Source organism: Vollenhovia emeryi, unplaced genomic scaffold (genome assembly GCF_000949405.1).
Source record: "Vollenhovia emeryi isolate VEMERY1.0 unplaced genomic scaffold, V.emery_V1.0 DF939147.1, whole genome shotgun sequence".
NCBI classification, from domain to species: domain Eukaryota; kingdom Metazoa; phylum Arthropoda; class Insecta; order Hymenoptera; family Formicidae; genus Vollenhovia; species Vollenhovia emeryi.
Window position 1 is genome coordinate 32522 of NW_011967219.1, and position 20110 is coordinate 52631.

Sequence of the window (20110 nt, forward strand, 5' to 3'; positions counted from 1 at the left end):
GGCGAGATCGATCGATCGTTACAACTCTCTGCGCGCCTAGTAACGATCGATCGATCTCGCCGCACGTTTGAATTGGGCAGTGGACCCGCCTTAGACGGCGATTTTTAATAATTCATAATTCGTTAACTATTGCAAAACCTGCAAAGTGGTACAGGACTTTTCGACTTAGTCTAGTCCACTCTATCCCACAATAAGCGTTGATGCGGGTATTACATAACACCCTGTATATACACGGAGAGAGTTTTCTCTTATCCTGAAAATCATGTAATCGTGGGACGACATAGCATTTTAAAGAATTTTATGAGTTTTTGGAAATTTTACTATACTTTTTATTAGTAATTATACTTAGTATACATTTCACTAGTAAAATGTATGGTAAAATGTAAAAAAAAAAACTCTCATAAAGTTCTTCAAAATGCCACGTTGTCCCACGATTATACGATTTTCGGGGTAAATTTTAAAAGAAAATTCCGTGCGTATATGCGTTCCCTTTTCTCTTCTGGTTCTCCTTTATACGAATCAATTATATACACTGTAAATGTACATCTGAGTTAAATTGAGATCACGATATGTGGATTTACCAATGTAAGGATTATTTTGGTAGTCCCAACTGGTGGACTCGTTCTTCTTCTTCTTCTTGACCTCGCGCTTCTGTCGGACCTTGCGCTGCCTTACGCCCGAGTTCTTGAAGTAGCCCGCTATGAAGGGTAGCCTCTCCTGATCACCGCGTCCTACCGTCAACCCGACTTCTTCCGGTTTCATTTCGTGGGCTACAATATATCAATTGAAGCGATGAAAGGAGTGAAGTGATCCAACTGGCTCTCTCTCTCTCTCTCTCTCTCTCTTGTAGCAGTTTATTTTTCTTTAAGAATATATCTCTTCAGAGGGATAACGTAGAGCTACCGTCGAATGACGCAAAGTATAAGAAGTGAAATAATGCGGTATACGAAAGAGACACGTCTAAAGTAGAGGAGGAAACAAAAGAGAATGCATAAAGAGTAGGCAAACATGTTGAAAGCTGCTAGAAATATCGATGCATCGTTACCGTCGGCGCGCTCGAGAGACGTTCCGCGAAAATCGCGTTGCGAAAAACAGGAGGCTCCCGCTCACATATTTCGAATCTCTGTTCCGTAAGCGGAATGTATCGCGTGTATATACGTGTTTATTAGAATGGCCTGCGTCTCGGGGATTATTAATAGTCAACCTTCATGAATATTGAACGCTCAGGAATCCCGGCGCGCGAAGTCGAGCCCGACTTGTCTCAGACGTTCACTTCGCAACGCGCGTATCCGAGTCGCCTCGTTTTAATTACTCTGGAAAATTCCGATATCGCGCGGAAGGATCGTTCGGGTAACTTCGTGGCTTTCGAAATTCGCGCCCGTTTAGACGCGGGTCGGATTCGCCGATCCACGCGTCTATTTTCGATTTCGCGATCAAAGCCCCTCGATTCTTTTCTTTTTCCCCATCGTTCCAACTCCGTTGCGCCGATAACTCGATCGAAACCGATTACATTCGCTCGTTCGCGCGAGTACATCTCCCTCGTCGAGCGAGGCCTCGAGGGGAGGAGACAATCGTTCCGCGAGGATAAATCTCGGGGCGATCGCGGCCCGAGCCGCGATCGTGTATGCAAACGATCCGGGCGCTCGTGCGGGGCACAGTGTACCGTGTACCGCGCGGGGCCCGAGAAAGCTAGTAAATTGACCGGCAGGAATGCGCATTCGCCGTGATTGCGGCGGACACCTGCCGCCGCAGTCGCTGCCGCACTTCGCGCTGCTCCTGAGGAATGCGCCGATGCCGCCGGCACCGCGCGGCACGGCACCGCGGCCGCCGCGGCCGCCGCGGCATCGCGGCTCGCGCGCGATGCGTGCCCCCCGTTCGGCCGCGCGAGGCGCGGCAAGGCGAGGCGAGGCGAGGCGAGGCGACAGACGACGTATTCAAGTTCTGTGTCAAGTAATTTTGTCATCCTTCCCGCATTCGTTCCAGCATCGGCCGGCGATACCAAAGGCGGCCGGTCGCGCCGCGATCGGCGCGGCACGCGGCGATGAATGACCAATCTACGCTTTACCTCCCGTGTACGCGTACGCGTAGCCGCATAAGGGAAACGTAATTACGGTTTTCGAAAGCGGGCACGCGATGCCGCCGCCGATGCCGCTCGTTCGCGGCTGTAAATTAAAAGGTTGACTGCACTCGGTGAAACGTCGTCGGGATCGCGTTCGCCGGCGACACGTTTCTCCTCTCGTTATTAATCCCGAGTTCAGAGAAACTGCGCGTGTGTCGCGCAGGATAGGAGAGCAGGAGGGAGAAGGAGAAGAGTGAGCGCGATTTCGTTCTCGCGATCGCGGACGTACCGTCGGAGTAATGGCTCATTCAGACTGGACGCGATGAGCGATGAGCGACGAGTGATAATCCAATGAGCGTACAGGTTTTATGGGAAAGCGTACTGTTTTCTGAATGAGCCATAATAGAACCTTTCATTCAGCTTGGTGAATTAAATTCGTAAACTGACGTCTTATTCGACACCTGGGAATTGACCAGAACGCCACTCTTAGCTATTATTACCGGCATTGATGTAAAATAAATCTTCGAAGTCACAACTTTGCCGGAATAGGCAGCATTACTGCTCGCCTGGCCAACAAAGAGTTGCTGCCAATTTGACTCGTGCACTTTTACATTCGTGCGCTCTGAGGAATGATGTGGCTGAAGAATGTATAATTATTGTCGGTTTATATTTAGGATTAGCTTATATTTAGATACACAGGTGGGTTATCCTTGGAGTTTCTCACGGAGAAACACACAGCGAGAGAAGGAGAGAGAGGGGGGGGGAGGGGGCAGAATCAAGCGTAAAGATTCGTGAGAGGCATGTGACTCTCCGATCTTGCGTTTTATATTGAACGATCAAAGGTAAACCGGTTGCGGGTTCTGAAGAGCGAGAGACAAGAGGAACGAGGAGAGAAGCCAGATGAGAGAGAGAGAGAGAGAGAGATAGAGAGAGAGAGAGAGAGAGAGAGAGAGGGAGAGAAAGAGAGCAAGTAATGAAATAATCTAGGCGCGGCGAACAACAAACCACACACACACATACACGCGCAAATGTAGATATGTACTTGGATACGCGTATGCTACTTGTGGTACACTTGATTTCACATTTGTACTCACATTAATATTCTACGTTGCTATCTTACAATTTTTACATAAAATATAATAATTTACTGGCAAATCGTGTTAGCGCAATCACGATCTGCTCGATTCGCCAGCGTCGTGTTATCGAATTGAGCGGAATTTTTATCTCGATCATCCAGCAGACTCAGATTACCGATCTACTTTGGCAACGATTCTCTTTAGAAATTCAGCGACAAAATCGTGCGCCTTTTCTTCGTATTTTTTTCTTCCCATTTCTCTCTTTCTCTCTCTCTCCCTCTTTCTCTGTTTTTCTTTCTCTCTTGTCCTACTCGAGACTGCTGGTCTCTTGAGTATAACGTGAGCACCTCTCGTATTCCTGAGTTTATCTCATCAGCGTGGGAAGACAAGGCGACGCCATCGCAGATGATGTATCTCGAGTGGTAACAAAGTGTGCGAGTCAATCGCAAGCAAGATCAAGGGAGCACCACGTTTGACTTCTCAAACGCGACAGGATAAGAGCTCGAGCACTTTTCCAATATGATTGTACTAAATTGTAGAAAGAGAAATGAAGAGAGACATTCGAGAGCAAAAGTCGGATGATAATTTATGCGCGACAAAGCCACAAAGTTTCCAAGACGATTCGAAATAATATAGTTTCGACATTTCGTTCATAATGCAAATTTGCAATAGTGACTTGAATGTATTATAGTCTTTACTTAGTGAACCGACGAAAAATTTAATTTTCCAGCATTAGAGAGGTTCCTCGATTTTCTCGATATTCCTTGTACCTTCGACGCCGCGAAATGCAATTTCCCGTCCATCTGAAATCGCGATAAGATGTGATACGAGTTAGCATATCGTCCTTCTTGTGAATGAGACAAACGCAGAAAAACTAGGAAGAGATTCAAAATTCAAGAGCTGTCAATTCGCCACTAATCTTTCGTGTCACGCACACGCGCTTTAGCACAAAGGTATGGCGGTGAGAGCGCTGAACAGGTAATAGTACACGAAAGAAACACACGAATACATATGAGGCCGCCAGGCGTGTGAGAACCAAGGATACCCTCCTCTAATCCAAATAAAACACTCGAGACCTACCTGCATCTTTAAAACATTATGAGGCTCTCGGAAGCCGACCTAACTCAAATAAAATATAATAAAAAACAAGGAAAATCGACAGAATCGTAAACTAATCAATGCGTGCGAAAATTTAGAAAAAGTGGAGTCGATCGGTTTGGCTTCCGAGAGGCTCGTATGTCGATCGGTTGTTTTATTTCAATTGTTACCGCTTTTGTCGCCTGAAAATATATACGAAAGACGTATTTCCGGATGGTTAACAGTCGAAGTTTGGGCTTTCTCACACTTTGCTCGCAATCCGATTTCGATAAACATCGAACGTGTTTATTATCAAAGCGGAAGCAGTTTTATATTTAGCACGCTGTTCCTAAGAAGTCGGGCTAAGAAGTTCGGATGGAAACATGTTTAGTAGAAGAGACTTGCGATTTAATTCGTGTTCGGAGTCCTTGCTTTGTACGTTCTGTCTTTTCTCTTTCTCTTAATAGATATCTTCTTTTTGTCCTTTAATAATATTCAGCTACAACACCTATCTTTGCGGGAATAGCGCGGTTGAGAATGAAAACTCTCTATTTTGCGATTTTAAATACCGAATGTATATCTCGCGGCATTTTCTTCGAGACGTAAACAATGGAGGAAAATTAGATAAGATAAAGCGCTTACCTGGACGATTAATGGCATACACAGAGAGATACAGTCCTTCATTTTCGTATGGATTTTTCAGCCAGTGCTCAAGAGTCCCGGTCATGTTGAATATCAGCCACCCCTTCTTGCTGTCCGTCACATTTACGGCATCAGTGTACTGTAATTCTCGAGTACTAAAATTGAGACAAGAGAGAGCTGCATCTCTACTATCGCTTCCAGATGAATTTGCAATAAACATTACAGGTACATGAACTTGTCACTAATATTTTTATTTCAAGACAAACAGGGCTGGGAAGTAACTCGTTACTTGTAACGAAGTTACAGTTACTTTTTTGGTAACTCTAAGTTAACTTCGTTACTTTCTCTCCATCTGTAACTGTAGCCTAACTCAGTTACATTAATAGTTACTTTATATATTTTTTAAACCTCTACGGATCGCATTAAGCCTTGCATTTGCGCATAAACGCCTTTATCGACGCTTTAAATTCAAACGCAGATTTGATATGTTTATTTTCGTCGCAAGAAAGTAACTGCAAAGTAACGATTCGTTAATTTTTGGGTAACTGTAAACTGTAATGCGTTACTTTTCAGAACTGGTAGTTTGTAACTGTAACTAGTTACATTTTTAGCGAAAAAAAACTGTAACTAGATACTTTTATAAAGTAACTTTCCCAGAAGAAAAATATTTACCGTTCAATGTCGAGAAAAGTTGTACACAGCTTACACTGAAAAAAAAATTTTTTTTCGCTACCGTAGCTAATCATGGTTTGCCAAAAATATTTTGCTGACATAAATTTCTAAGCCACAGCAAACGGTTTGCTGTCGCACCTAATAGGCACAATAGCAAAATATTTAGTTAATCACAACTACATATTAGCTGTCCATATTTTACGACTGACATTTAGTCGCCAACTGCTGTTTTTAGCTACGGCAGCTACATTTTCTTTCCGTGTAATTAATAAACAAGTCACGCTCGTTATATACAAAGCAACGTAGGAAGATCGAAGGCCCAAATGTAAGCAGTAAAAGAAATTGTAGTTAAAGTGATATAAATTGACAGCCTCTGTTTCGAAAGTCGATCTGAAAAGAGCTCGAGCGATTCGACAAGGTTTGATTGCACCACCAATAAGCGATTGCGAAAAACCACGTATCCTCATATACGCACTAATAACTATTCATACGTACTGTCTACTAATAATTATTCGCACGCACCCAGAGATTTCTTAAATCAAAAACATATTTACGTAAGGTATATCCTAGAACATTTTTAAAATCTTTAATCCTAATTCGTTTAATGTATCCATTTTTATCAATGTAGATTAATTTTCACCTCGACTCGGCTTACTTTTTATCTTTCTCTAATTCTCCGAATCGGAAGGAGATAAAAGTCAGTTAAGCCGAGATTAATTGATAGAAATGGACGCGAGAAATGCAGGGAATTTCAGTCTCGATTGTATTACATGAAATCGCCACAAACACGCATTACTGATTACGGTGCAACGACAGGTATTTTTGCTTGTATTCTTGTATTCTCCGTGCGCGTAAACACGATGTAGAGCCGATGCTGCACGCTCAACATCGCCGATCGTCACGCACGACGTGTCGCCCGACGCGAATGCCTTATTGTGATTCCACGTATTGTAATTTCTAATTAATCGCGTAGCCGCGCGTGCCGCGCATCAATAAGATCCTCAGTCGGAGAAAACACGCCGATCATTGTTCATTAAGCAAATGATCTTCGCAGCATCTGACTCTTATCATTTTTTTCCGCAAATCGATTATCGTAATTGAACGACTGTGAGATTCCTCGGAGCTGAGCCCTGAATGGCTTCCTGCCGAGATTCGAACGAGATCGATTTGCAAATTTGGCGAGACCAAATTTCGACTTTTCTGGACAAGACGAATCAAGTTTCGATTGGACGCTGGATTTATCCGTTGTACATGAACGTTGTGTTGGGAAACTTTACTGTTATTTACCGCTCTTGCTAGGAATTTTAACACATGAACAATTGTCAAACTTAAATATCTGTAAAAAAAACAACTAAATGGAAATATAAGGATTTTATTTCTGAAGCAATTTAGAAAATTTTCCAGAAGTTCTCGAAGCTTCGCTTCAATTTTCATTTACAAACGACCAATTCCGTCGTATCAATCTTCAATGCAACTTTTCTTACTTCGAGAATACTTATCGACGTTTACCATTGGAATTCCGCGCTCATCGTTCGTAACGATGCGTCGCGAGGAGGTTTCATTACGAAAGCAACGAGTCGCCAGCTTGTCTCGCGACGAAGAAGAGGCAGGGGAGGAGAAAAAGAAGGAGATGGAGGATGCGTCACGCATAGTTTGACTTTGATGGAAAGAGCCGAAAGAGCCCGGCGTGGAGGGCGAGAAGAAGATGGAGACGCAGAACGCGCGCAACTGCGTAGGCAGAGGAGACGAAGAGACATGCGAGGAGAGGCCTGTTAGCCCGTCTCCACGGCTAATTTACCTCAATTTACGGAATAGCGTTTCCTGTCGGGGCCTGTATATCGGTCAGGCTCAGGTCGCCGTGCCGCCGGTGCCAGAAGTTCCCCGGGGGGGCGACATGCTCTCAGCTGTCACCCCTCAGTCCCCCGGCAGTAAATCAAATGGAGCTGAGGAGCCAGTGTTAAGTGGCCGAATCGCAAAGCAAAAGATCCAAACTCCGGATAACCGGACCTTCTGATGTGTTGGGAGCTTAGTGCGGGGACCTCGATGAGGCCGAATGCGCTAAGCTACTTCAGAAGCGGGCGTCTCCGGATCCTCGACGCGAATTTTCAGAGAGAAATTAGTCCTCGTGGTCCTACAAATTTGTCACCTCGCTCGATTCTCTCGTACGGAAAACCGCCGCTGATCGAAATCTAATAGCGAATTCGGTTGCTTGCACCAGTGCACACTGAGTGCACTCCAAGGCCCGTAGTCTGAATCCTCTTTTATCGATAAAAGCGTTTCTAAAAGCGACTTGTAGCCAATCAGAAGACTTATTAGCCACTTTTAGAGGCGCTTTTATTATTAAAAGAGGGTTTAGAATAGGCCTAAGTGTCTACAGTCAATTCTTATATTTGAAGATCGTTTTAAATATCTCTTAAAATATTTCTCAGCCAGTGAATAATCTGTGTAGCATCCACAGGGATCATTTTTTGGCTAAATACCCTTTGAACACGTATTTAAGACAAAGTTAGACATAAGAATTGACTGTGAACAAGCCTTGAGACCGAATCAGACTAGCAATTGCTAACTCAGATTGGATTGGAATTGGCGATTAACGATTATCTTCTAGCCAATGAGAGCCGATTACATCGCTGGCTGCTTTGCTCTCATTGGCTAAAGGACAATTGCCGATCGCGAATTCCAATTCAATCCGAGATAACAATTGCTAGTCTGATTCGTTCTTTAGTGTGTACTCAGTGCAAGCAACCGAATTCGTTATAAAAAACTTTCGGTCACGGCTCTCCCTGGTCGCTCATCGGCATGTCGAACGTGAAAGACAATTAGGATGGCTCGAGCAGCGAGAACCACCTAGCGGCGAGGATCTGTGAGGAGGGACAATTCTTTTCGAATTAACAGAAGGGACGCGCCCGAAAGCGTACTTAAAAGCACGGCTACGACGGCCATTAGCGGCGACGGAGCGTCTCGTGACTCACGGTTTGTAGGACGGAGCCGGCACACGTTCATTATAGATAGAGCGTCTCTCTAGACAGACCGTCGCCATTTACCGCCGGCGTGGAGGAGGTCTGCCCTCTCGAATTAACTCACCACGCTTTCCTTTTTACGATTCGGTTCCCACCCGGGGACAGGACGGTTCCCCGCCGGTGGCCCCGCGGTTAAAGGCTACATCTGTATCGCGATGTACTTCCGATTATCCGCTCGTCCGCTCGGCGCGTTATCCGCGCCCAATTGTTCCTTCAAACCGCAAGATAAATACGTCTTGCGATACAATACGAAAGGGAGCTGAAACGCGTCTTGTCCGCTGAACGGCGAAGGTGCACGAGCGAGAAAGATGGAGGATTCACGAAAGAGAGAACGTTCGGCGGAATACTGGGAGATTTTCTCCCCTGCGTTCCAGGTAGAACAAATGCCTCTTTCTGGCGAAGGATTAAGGACCTCCTAATTAGGGGTACGATGACGATGTCAAAAACCGCGAAGGATGCCCGGAGGAACGTGAAATTGGTCTAACCTTAGGCGTCCTTGGCACAAAGGCGGATACGCGTCTTTCGTCTTGGCCTTATGATCGCAACGCGAAGGTGTTTCATTCTTTTTAACTCTCTCGTTAAGGCTGATGGCAGAGAGCGATCCGTAAACGCCTAAGACTGTCTTATTGGCTATTGTATACGACTTGCGTTTTTCTCGGCCTTGTCTTACTAAGACAGTCTTAGGCTTTAAGCTTAGTTTAATTCATTCTTTGTCTCTTTCTAACTGTTACCTTGGAAAGAAACAAACGTGATTTAAACTAATTGTAAGATTAAAGTTAAACGACGTTTGGTAAAACCGGGCCTTAGGCGTTTACGGATCATTCTCTGCCATCAGCCTAAGTCTCTCGAAAAAATTGTAACCCGATCCTCAGATTCTCGCGTTAATTCCCGGTGTGTTAACGCGATTCTTAACTAACTCTGGAAGTACAGAAAATGGACAATCCTTACCCGTTCTCGGCCCTCAACACCCGGTATACCGTAATCGTGTAGGAGCCATGTCTCTTCCTCGCGTGTGTTTCCTTGTGGTGCAGCCAGAGCTCGGCGCTCATCAACTCGTTCTCAGGTGATACCTCGGACACGTCGAACCAGAGCCTCTTCCCACGTTCGTGCCTCACCGAAGGGACGTGATCTATTTTAAATTACAAGTCTGCGATCAGCGATCACGGGCATCCATTCGAAGTGTGGCCGCTCACAATAATAATCACGCCACAGAAATCATATACCTCGCGCATTCACGCTCGATCTTTAGGATTTTATGTTTTACTGAATTCGAGGATTTTCCAAGTTCTAAGTTCTATATGTAAAGTTCTCTATGCAAAGATCTACCGGGGACATTCTGAGATCTATCGAACTATGATTCGTACAGAAATCTGTACGATAATATTGTTCTACCGAAAAGAATTCGATAAAGGTAGAAACGACCCGAAATGGAATTTGATCTCAACAGCGCAAAGTTTCGTGAAGGGTCGTATTGTGCACGTTTAAAGGTCCTTGGTATATATCTTGAAAAATTGTTTCTCCATCTACCTAATGCAGTCCAAATCCACTTTGGGAACGACCGTGTAAGTGGTCAGTCCAGATTATCGGCGCACGCTTTGAAACTTATGACTCAGAGTCCGGTCGAACTGTTCTACGAAAAACATTCTATGGACGGACGGTCACTTAGTCCTTCTCAACGAGGAGATAACGTTCCGTTATCGCAAAACAAAATTTCTACGAAACTAGCCCCGGGGACCGATAATGGGACCCGGTGAGCCCACCTGAATTCTTCGGGGAGGCCCTTAGAAATGAACCGTGGACAATTCGCAGCGTGAAATCGAGCTCTTTCTTACCGTCAAAGTGGTTGCCGCCCTGCGAGCGGAGGAAGGGCGGTAGGGGAGACGTACCCTTCCTTCGCGGTGGACTCAGGGGGGGTTCTAAGTAATGCCTAATGCCTCCGCTCAAGTGGGCGGCTTGGATCTGAACGGGGACGAGGCGAAGAGGGGGGGGGGGGGGATTTTGGCGGGGCGGCGGGGGGACATAAAAATTTGTTTTGTTTTTTCGTTCCAGCGGTCGCATTCCAACGGTACCAGATTGCTGGGCCTCCTCGGCTCTCGGGGTGGTCTCAAATAGCTTTTGGGACCGTCCGTGGAGCGCTCTGTGGCGAGCCACGTTTTTGTTTTTTACACCGCCGCCGCCGCCGCCGCCGCCGCCGCCGCTGCCGCTGTACCTTCCCATCGCCTCCCCCTTCGTGTCTTCCTTATGTGTATGTATGCGTGCGTTGGTACAGCGGTACGGGAGATGTAAGAGAAGGGTAGGAATAAGTCTTACCGCGTGTATTCTTAATTCTCGAGGTACAGCGAGCGAAATTGTGGTCGCATCTCGGGTAAGATCTTTGATAAGAAAACAAAAAGAAGAAATGTAATTTTGTTTAAGAGGTCATCAGCACGATGTCAAGACTCGATGTCCGATCTCTGATCGAAGACTGCGGCGAAGGGGGATGGAATCGAGAGGATCTCGATGCACGTTCCTGTATTACGAATGAATGGAAAGCCCCGGACGGCCGTCGACATCGCGCCGAAGAAATCCCCCCGGTCGCACGGGTCCGTTACATTCAGTTCCGTCGCGGATCCATCCATCTCCAGGATCCAACGTCCTAATCTTCATAATTCGTGGCCGCGCGTCTACCCTCCGGGCAACCGGCCGTCCCGGCTGTCCGCGTTGAGGAAGGAGAGCGGAGGGAGGAAAAGGAGCAAAAGGACGTAAGGGGGAGGGGGTCGAGCCCGGGCCCCCAAGTTGAGACATTTTAACCTGCCTGTGGCTTCGCGCGCGAGGAAAGAGAGATGCTTATTGACTCGTCGTTCCCAGGGGGGTATCCCATGAAACATGGCGGTAAGGGGAAACAGAGGGTGGGAGGGGGGGAGAGAGAGAGAGAGAGAGAATGAGAGAGAGGAGACTTTGTACATAAGACGTGCCTACGGCGGGTCCGTGCTCGCGTGTGTACGATTGATGCATCTCGAATCAATCCTTTCCCTCCTTCGATCTCGATCCTCTCGTTCCTGTCCTGTTCCCTGCGTCCCTCCCGCTCCGGTTCCTCCCTCTATACTCATCTCGCGCTCTCATTATCTCGCACTTACGGCGGATGTCACTTGCAGGTATAATTACCGATTTATATGCAACGTCGCGTTTCGCCTCGCACAGCCTGGGGACATTCCTCACCGTTCCGTCGACGAGGACGACAGCGAAATAGAAAACCGGACATACGAACGCGCAGATAGAACGAGAGGAGAGGGAAGAGGGTAGGAGGCAGTAACGGGTTTCCGGGGACTCTCTGATGAGCGAGGGAGGAAGGAAGCGGGAAGGACGGAGAACTCTTAGATTCTTCTCATCGTATCGACGATTTTTTTTTTACTGGAATCGTAGATTCGCATAACAGCAATCGGTCGATTTTCGAGATGTCGTTACGTACGCCTCGCATTCCTCCTCGTGACTTGACACGTCAGAAACGTGGCTTCCCGAGAAGGAAAAGCATGCCCGTGAGCTTTACTTTTTCGTGCCAAAGAACTTTGCCGCGTCAGAAAACTTCTCGAGGCTGTTCAGTACCGGAGGGACTCGGAGATCGCAAAGATGCCTTTCATATTTCAGCATTTGGATGACAGCAAGGACCGTTTCAAGGGTCTTCTTTTGTGCAACTAAAAAGGATCCTTTAACGTTTCTCGCAGAAGCGATCGTAAAACTTTTGAAACAAAGGGGAGAACATATCGAAGTTCATTTCCCGCTTTTCACCTTTCGGTCCTGGGGCCCTATTCTGTAACTGCTTAACGCATACGTTATGGTTATATAACGCATGCGTCATAAGGCTTATAAGCCTTAAGTCTTAGGCCTGGTCTACAATGAGTTGTTAGTCGTTAGTCAGAAGTCGGAACTATGTCGGTCCTTTTTCTTCCACCCAGAAAGGAAAAGGATCAATATATAGTTGCGACTTCTGACTAACGACTAACGACTCATTGTAGACCGGGCCTTAAGCCCTGGATACGTACAACTTTTTACGATGGCGGATGTTTACATCTCTCAGCAGAAATCGCCGCGTGTCGGACAATTAAATCGCGCATCTTGACATCCCGATGTGAATGGCGAACGATTACGGGTGAACGAACGCGAGGAAGACATTTGTTAGGGTGAAATCGTTTATCTCACGCGAAAGATTTTCGAATTTATGCCGATTCCTCGATCAATTTAGCGCCGGTTCTGTCTTGGCGAGAACGTGCTTTGATCTTCATTCTCAGTATCTCAATAATCGATGTTAAATGTATATACGTTACTAATATAAAAGAGAGTCCTCTATTATAAGATAAGAGTCTAATATGAAATAGTAGGTTTTCAACGTTCAAATTCACTCACAAATCTTTTTCGCAACGATTACACGATCTAACGATCAATTTTCCGCTAAACAGAATTCACTCCAAGGGCAATAAATTCATGGTGGAACCAACAGACGATGCCAATTAATTTAACAGAAACTCCACTGTCTCGTATTAAAAGCCTATCTCATAATAGGGGGCTTTCTTCTATGTGTAAAAAATTCACGGTACATTCAAACTTCAAAGTAAAGTAAGGGGAAAGATAATAAAATTAACTTAATAATGAACAATTATTCCCTGTCTACGCATCCACAGCTTAATTCGCAGGAGAGCCACGAATCTTTAATAACATAATATAACCATATAAGAACAAGGCAAGATGTAATTCTGCAATGAAATAATTATAAGTACATAAGAAGCATAGATGCCTTGCTCCAGCTACGAAAAAATCGACTTGAAATCAATCGACAAATCCGCGTTACTCTTCGATAAGCCGCCCCTCACAAACAGTCAATTTGATTGAAACTCACGGCGTTGCATGAAAGTCCTGATAACATCGCTCTGACGGATCGTGTTCAGATCCTCGCTGCTGAGATCGAACTCCCCGGCCTTGCGACGATGCGCCATGGGATTCCCCTCTTCGTCCTCGCCAAGGTCGCTCTTGTAGACGTTTATCAGGAACTTGGACCCCGACCTCTTCACTTGGGACGGCCGGCCGACCATGTTCCGCGGACGATCCGGGAGTCCTAGCAGATTCAGGATCTCGTGCTCCACCTCGCGTTTCTCACGCTGGTTTACCACGTGGTGAATTATCGTCTGATCGAAACCGTTGTCCACGTACAAACCGCTGATCTTCTCCGCGCTACCGACGGTCAAGTCGCCGAGGATCGCTGCGAGGATCAGCAAAACGGAGAGGGGTTGGATCGACATGACGATGCCGAGGAGAGGCCGGTATCTTTTAATCGCCACGTCCTTTTCCTTTCTGCCTCCCTTTTTCGAGCCCCTTTGCTCTCCTCCCTTTTCCCTCTCCTCCCGCGCTCCGCGAGATACTCGGGCTCGTGCCGTAATCACTGAACAGAGTTCTCCGACTTCTCTTCCCCGTCCCTCGCAAATTCTTTCTTCCTTTCCTCTCCTCACTTTCCTCCGCTCATTTATCTGCGCAAGAAGGGAGGCTCCTTTCTCTTCTCGCGATGTCTTCAACGCCGCGATACGCGGCGCGTCCTTATCTCCGCGAGGCGACCGCACGAAAGTTCTCCAGCTATTCGGACGTCGTTCGGGCACCACGAGCGAACGATTCCAAGGGTCACCGCGAGACGAGAGTGTCCGAGCACGGTGGCCGTGAACGTACGAGTCGAGACGGCTCTGAAAATCTAGAGACTCGACGGTCCCATAGCGAGCGACCGACGGTCGAGAGATTCTTGAGTAACGGTGATCTTGATCGATGCGGATCCTGGTGAACGGTGATCTGGATCAGCGACGCTCCCCGGCACGGCGATCGCGCGCGCTGCGGCTCCGCTGTCAAGAATGGACATCGCGTACGCGCGCGCGCGCACTCTCTTACACACACACACGCGCGCGTGCGGCCGAAGACGGCGCTCTTCGTCCTCGAGTGTCCTTAGCGGCTTGGTGACCTCGTGCCTGCGACTTGCTCCGCCGTTTCGCCCGCTGGTACCATGAAAATCTCAGCGGCCGTCCCGATCGCCGCGTGATTCTACACGACTCTGCCGGGACTCGACGACTTCGACAACTTCGACGAGGGAGGCGGAAAAGTTGCCGCGCATTGCGCTTTTCCACTCCGACGATGCGCCGCGCGTCCGCGTCACGTCACATGTCGAGTAAAACGCTCTTCCGGCACCCCGTCGCGCTTTTCTTTTCCAAAAGCAACTCGAGTTTCCGTCGCCGGACAATTCCGTAGGGTTTCCAGGTCCAGCTCCGGGTAGGTTCTTCTCGCCTTTCAAGGAGTTCTCTCTGTTTTCGCGCGACAGTCTCTCCTCACTCGGCGGAAACCACAACGTCCACGCTCCGAACTCCGCGATAATCGTTCGAATCTTTAAAAATCCAATTGGTCTGAATCTCTAATAATATAATGATAAAAAAAAACAGATCACACTTGGCCCGGATATCCTTATTTCTGTCGGAACTTGGCCGATGCACTGCTCGACACTCCGAGGCGCTCCATCCGGAGCGTCCGATGCTCGCAGAGCTGACGAGCTCCAAGGGTCGATCGCCGATCGTTGGCGCGACGAGGAAACGATCGGGATCGGCGGACTGCGCCAGGATCGAGAGGACCCGGACCGGGGAACTCGCTAGGTGCGATCGAGCACCTCGTCTGTCAACGACTGACTCGCACGGAGCTGCGGGACCAGCGCGTACGCGGCGGTCGGACGTCGTCGGTGGGCCGTGGAGTGACCGTGGGTCACCGCGGGTGACTCCTGGCGACTCTCGCGATGCCAGTGCCAGTCTGTTTGTCTGGCCCATGCCAGTCGTCGTCCCGAGTCGTCTCTCTAGCGAGCTCACCGCCTCCCAGGCCCGTACCGAAGCCCGCTCGCTCCCGCTTCCCTCAAGCGAGGAGCTCGATCCAGCTCGATCGTCCCGAACCCTCTCTCTCTCTCTCTCTCTCTCTTCTCGCTTGACACAACGGGCAAGGTCTCGTTTGCAGTATGCAAATGCGTGCAGCCTCATTGTCGCCTCGTTGATGTCGCTCTGACGATTCCGCGAACGCGGAATCGCAAGAGCTCGGGCGGAAGTTATTAGACAACCTTTGTGATTTTTCAAATACTAAGAGCGGAATAACGTGCAGCTCTGTGCTAACACGAGTTATTAGTTATGGTGGGGTCCTCGGTTCGACCGCATATTTTCCCGTTAAGGGAAATTTCAATACTTCAGCGTTTGAAGGAATTCAAGTGTCTAGTGTTCGCAATTAGGATTAAGCATGAATTTCAAGGGTTGAAAGGCGTTTCCACAAAAGGGTAAACTTACAAAAATCACATACTAAGACGATAATGATCTTAAGAATAATATAATAAGACTATGAACACTGAATGAAAATACGAACGAGTGAAAAGGAGGATGTACATATGAGTGAATCGCGTTTGGTTCGTAATTTGTCAAATAAAAACGTTGGTATCAATGAGCTCATTCTCTCTTTTCTATCTCTTTGTCGTTCTCTCGATCGAACTTTACGTTTATTCAAAATTAAATCTATTTTTAAATATCATTGTTAATAATATTAAATTAAATATCGCATAATATGAAGTATAATACCCGAAATCTTAGGCCTGGTTTTTCATTTTCTGGTTAACCGGAAATTAATCGACACTCCATCTTTTTCTATTTATTATCTGAGAAGAGACAGAGAATCGACTGACCTCTAGTTAACAATTAACCACCCGGGAAAAAAATGAAAATATCTCATTGTATATGTCTCAATCGCGTAATATCTAATTATATCCAATTCTAAAATCACCAAATCTTCCGAGATCTGATACTTTTCTTGAATATTCGTCAAGTTATGTCCATTGAGATCTTATTAAATGTCTTAATAGAACATTTAATTAGATTCAGTTAGGTCTCAATAAATAACGTCGAACATTCGAGAAAAGTGTCAAATCGTTAAAAATCTGCTGAATTTTAGAATTGGATCTCATGAAATATAATTAGATATTACACAGATTGAGACATATACATATAATGAGATGGTTTTTCATTTTTTTCCCGGGCAGAAAATGAAAAACCGGGCCTGAATGCTTGTTTAAAATAATTTAACTCTTAAGTGTAGAACCAATTTGGTTCAATGTTATCATACATGTTTGCCTGTTCAGTGTACATATTCATATATTATCTATTGACACAATTATACGAAATATACGGATTTGTTTTGATTTCCGAGGCACAGCGGAGAGTCCTCGGCTCGTTATTCGCACGTTCCTGGATCATAGAGGTAGGACCGCCCCTGACGAACGAGTAGGCGGTTAGTATTGGCAACCAGGACTGGTCGCCGATAACTCGACTCTTTAACGAGGTGGTATCGTGGTCCAGGACTAGAGGACGCGATGGCGGCCTGCTTGGCCGTAGAAAACATTTTTCAACGTGGGCAGAGCTAATATCCGCAGCTCGCGGATACGTACTCTCTTCGACATCGGCGAGAGACACTTCGGGCGTTCGCCAATTAAAAAAATTTATGTATATAATAAGATTGCCGATGGTAAGGGGAAGTAAAATCGAAAGAAAATGAAAACAAAGCAAGAGGAAGCGGAAATCGAGAGAGGGGACAGGGAGAGAGAAAGAAAGACGTACGTGTACGTGTTTACGTGTGAAATTGTTAAATTGTAGGATGTCTAGGATAAGTTAGAATAAGTTAGAATAAGTTTAGGTCTGTGAGAAGATTGTAGCCCTAAGGGGAACAATAAAGCTAATCCTGATAAGATCGCCGATGACCTCACGTGCTGACTCTTGCGCAACGTCTCTTTGAGAGTGTTGCGTTTGATATTAGCGTATTTTGCGCTACCACGTTAAGTCGGTAGACTGAAACTGTACGCAGCTCGACCCTAACGAGTGGCATCACTCGTCTCTTCCCTATATAATGCTCTACTTTTGCGATATCGTCCGGATTATTCTCGGAATCTATTAGCGATTTCGGTCCCTGGCACTAATGCGCACTGAGTGCACAAACTAAAGCTTGTTTACAGAGAAAAATGCCCTAGTATAAGATAAGCTCCTAACATGAGGTAGCGGGATTTGTGCTAAATTAAAGGCACCTCTGTGAGTTTCTCCATGAATTTATTGCCCTTGGAGTGAAATCTGTTTAATGAAAAATTCAGTGTTCGCGAAATCGCGATAATCATCGCGAAAAAGATTTGTGATTGAATTTGGATGTTAAAACCTATCTCATATTAGAAGTCTATCTTGTAATAGCGGATTTTCCTCTAGTCGGTATTCTTATATTTAACATTGTCTTAAATAGATGTTCAAACAGTATTTAGTCAAAAAATGATCCGCATGAACGCTGTACAAATCATTTTTCTGGCTAAGAAATATTTCAAGAGGTTTAAGACGATCCTTAAATATAAAAATTGACTACAAACAGTCTTAGTATGCACTCAGTGCGCATTAGTGCAAACAACCGAATTCGCTATTAGTGTACTGTTAGGGGAAGATACATTTATACAAATATTCACAAGTGTGATCCGAAGGATCGTATACGGTGCTTGCGTGCCGTGTAATCAGCGTATCCCGTAAAGTGTAAAAGGAACGGCCGAGCCGAGAGATTAGCGGCCAGTGGTGAAAGTAAATTCAAGCCGCAAATATCAAATGAAGGCGATATGAGCGGCGCGAATAAAAATATCGACTCCCGTTAACTTTTGCCAGCTTTCTCGGCGTCTATTCAAATCCCCGGGCCGGGTTATCTCCTCGAAAATGAATCCGGTACGTTCGTCTTCGGCGAAGATGTTCGGAGCCTTAAAGCCCACTTTGGACGACCCACAACCTACGTCGGATTTTCGGGACGGACTTCTAGTCGTGATTTTATAAGCCGCACGTATTTCGATGCAGATTTTACACGTTATCCTGTTTTGATTCTTCAACCACGACTCTGAGATGGAAATATTCTGTTAAGAAAGTATTTTGAAGTCGATGAAAAGTGAGATGAAGTTATTGAAAAATTACTAAATGTAAATCCCAACATGAATCATAATTTTCCTTATAAAATTTAACGTAAAACTGTGAAATGTAAAAAAAGTTAAAATGCTGTTTAAAAGTAGTAAAAAACATTATGACATATTCAATGTAAAATTTACTGAATTTAACTGAAAACTGTTACTTTTTAATTTATTTTTTACTGAATTTTTACCAAAATATTACTGAGGTGCTAAAACAACGGGATCAATTTGAGATTTTCAAACACATTTTAGCAAAATATTTCAGAGGATTCTTGTACTACACGGCATACAAAGCTACAAGTCACATTCTATCCTCAAATTTGCCACGAATTACATTATATTAGATCGTCGAAGAGAGGCCTCAGGGATTAAATGTTAAATGATCTTAAAATTTTCTTTCGCTGCGATATAAAGCGCGTTTCCCTTCTTTCTTACAGTTTAGTGATTTCGGACAACGGATCTTTGCGATAAAAATTGTATAAAATTATACAAAAAGTAGGACGCAATGCGAAATTCGATAGAACGATTAAACAAATCTTAGTTTTCACGTTTCAGTTCTGCGCGAGCTAAAACTTTTTATCTTACGTATTGTACGGTCGTATTATTAGACGAAAAGGTCGCGCACACATATAATTTCGGCGGAATAAGTATGGAAATGTGTGGTCACACTTCACCTTTCCGTACCCACGGGGAAGTTACGCAATCGATCTCGAGATTTCTGTTTCTTTGGGAACTGACATTCTCATCGGACCCACGTATATTCTTCGTACACTATGAAAGCGTGTAAAAACGCATAGATAAGATAGATACACGATAAGCGGAAATGCTAATGAATATCTCAATAGAAATCGTTGTCTTATTAGTCAGTCGTTGCATATCAGTCGCAGGAAAAGCCTGTTGAAAAAAAACTGCATTCATCGCATACTTCTTTCTATTGAATCATATTTATCTAGCCAGGAAATAGCATAGAAAAAGATACTGAATAAAGAAACTTTCAGGCTTCTCGATAAACTGTTATCTCGGTCAAGTTTATCGGGACAATCTTCTTTTTTTCTCCCATTTTTCCTCACTTCGATGACTCGTCTTTCATCATTGCGAGAACAATACGCGGCTTTCAAGAAATTCTTAAAGCTGCCTTAGAAATTGAGAGATTATATGAACAGCGGCTTTCAAGAAATTCTTAAAGCAGATTGAGGAATTGAGAGATTACATTAACAAAGGACAGAGAATATAATATTAGGTGTACAGTCGGGAGCAATGAGGTTGCGACACTTTTTTTTTGGATGAGTTTACGAACGCGCAAAAAAATTCAGGATGCGAATCCCTGTCCGCGCTCATGCGCGGTGAGTGATCATGGTGCTGTCAAATTTGTGTATACAATGTGTAACATAAATGTATATGCGGCGGCAAATCCATAATAAATAACATGATTATTCAGTTGATTCGCGTTAACTCGCTGTCGGATCAGATCTTTCGCCGGCTTGTCTCTTGGTTAAACTATTGAATAATGTGGGATGATTTCTAAATACAAAATCAAATAAATATAATAATATAATTTATAAATAAA

At 45.3% G+C, this 20110-nt stretch overlaps 1 protein-coding gene across 2 annotated transcripts in view; it reads right to left on the reverse strand.

The window, feature by feature from the left end:
* The window catches only part of LOC105565990 (protein 60A), a 16641-nt gene extending 1301 nt beyond the window's left edge, over positions 1 to 15340 (reverse strand). For both annotated transcript variants that reach the window (XM_012019635.1, XM_012019634.1), the window contains exons 1-4: positions 13417 to 15340; positions 9495 to 9675; positions 4855 to 5009; positions 582 to 770 (exon numbers count right to left, since the gene is read on the reverse strand). In XM_012019635.1, coding sequence (XP_011875025.1) covers positions 582 to 770; positions 4855 to 5009; positions 9495 to 9675; positions 13417 to 13816 — 925 coding nt within the window. In that variant the 5' untranslated portion in view covers positions 13817 to 15340. The remainder of the gene's footprint in view (positions 1 to 581; positions 771 to 4854; positions 5010 to 9494; positions 9676 to 13416) is intronic.
* Between the last annotated feature and the right edge of the window lie 4770 nt (positions 15341 to 20110).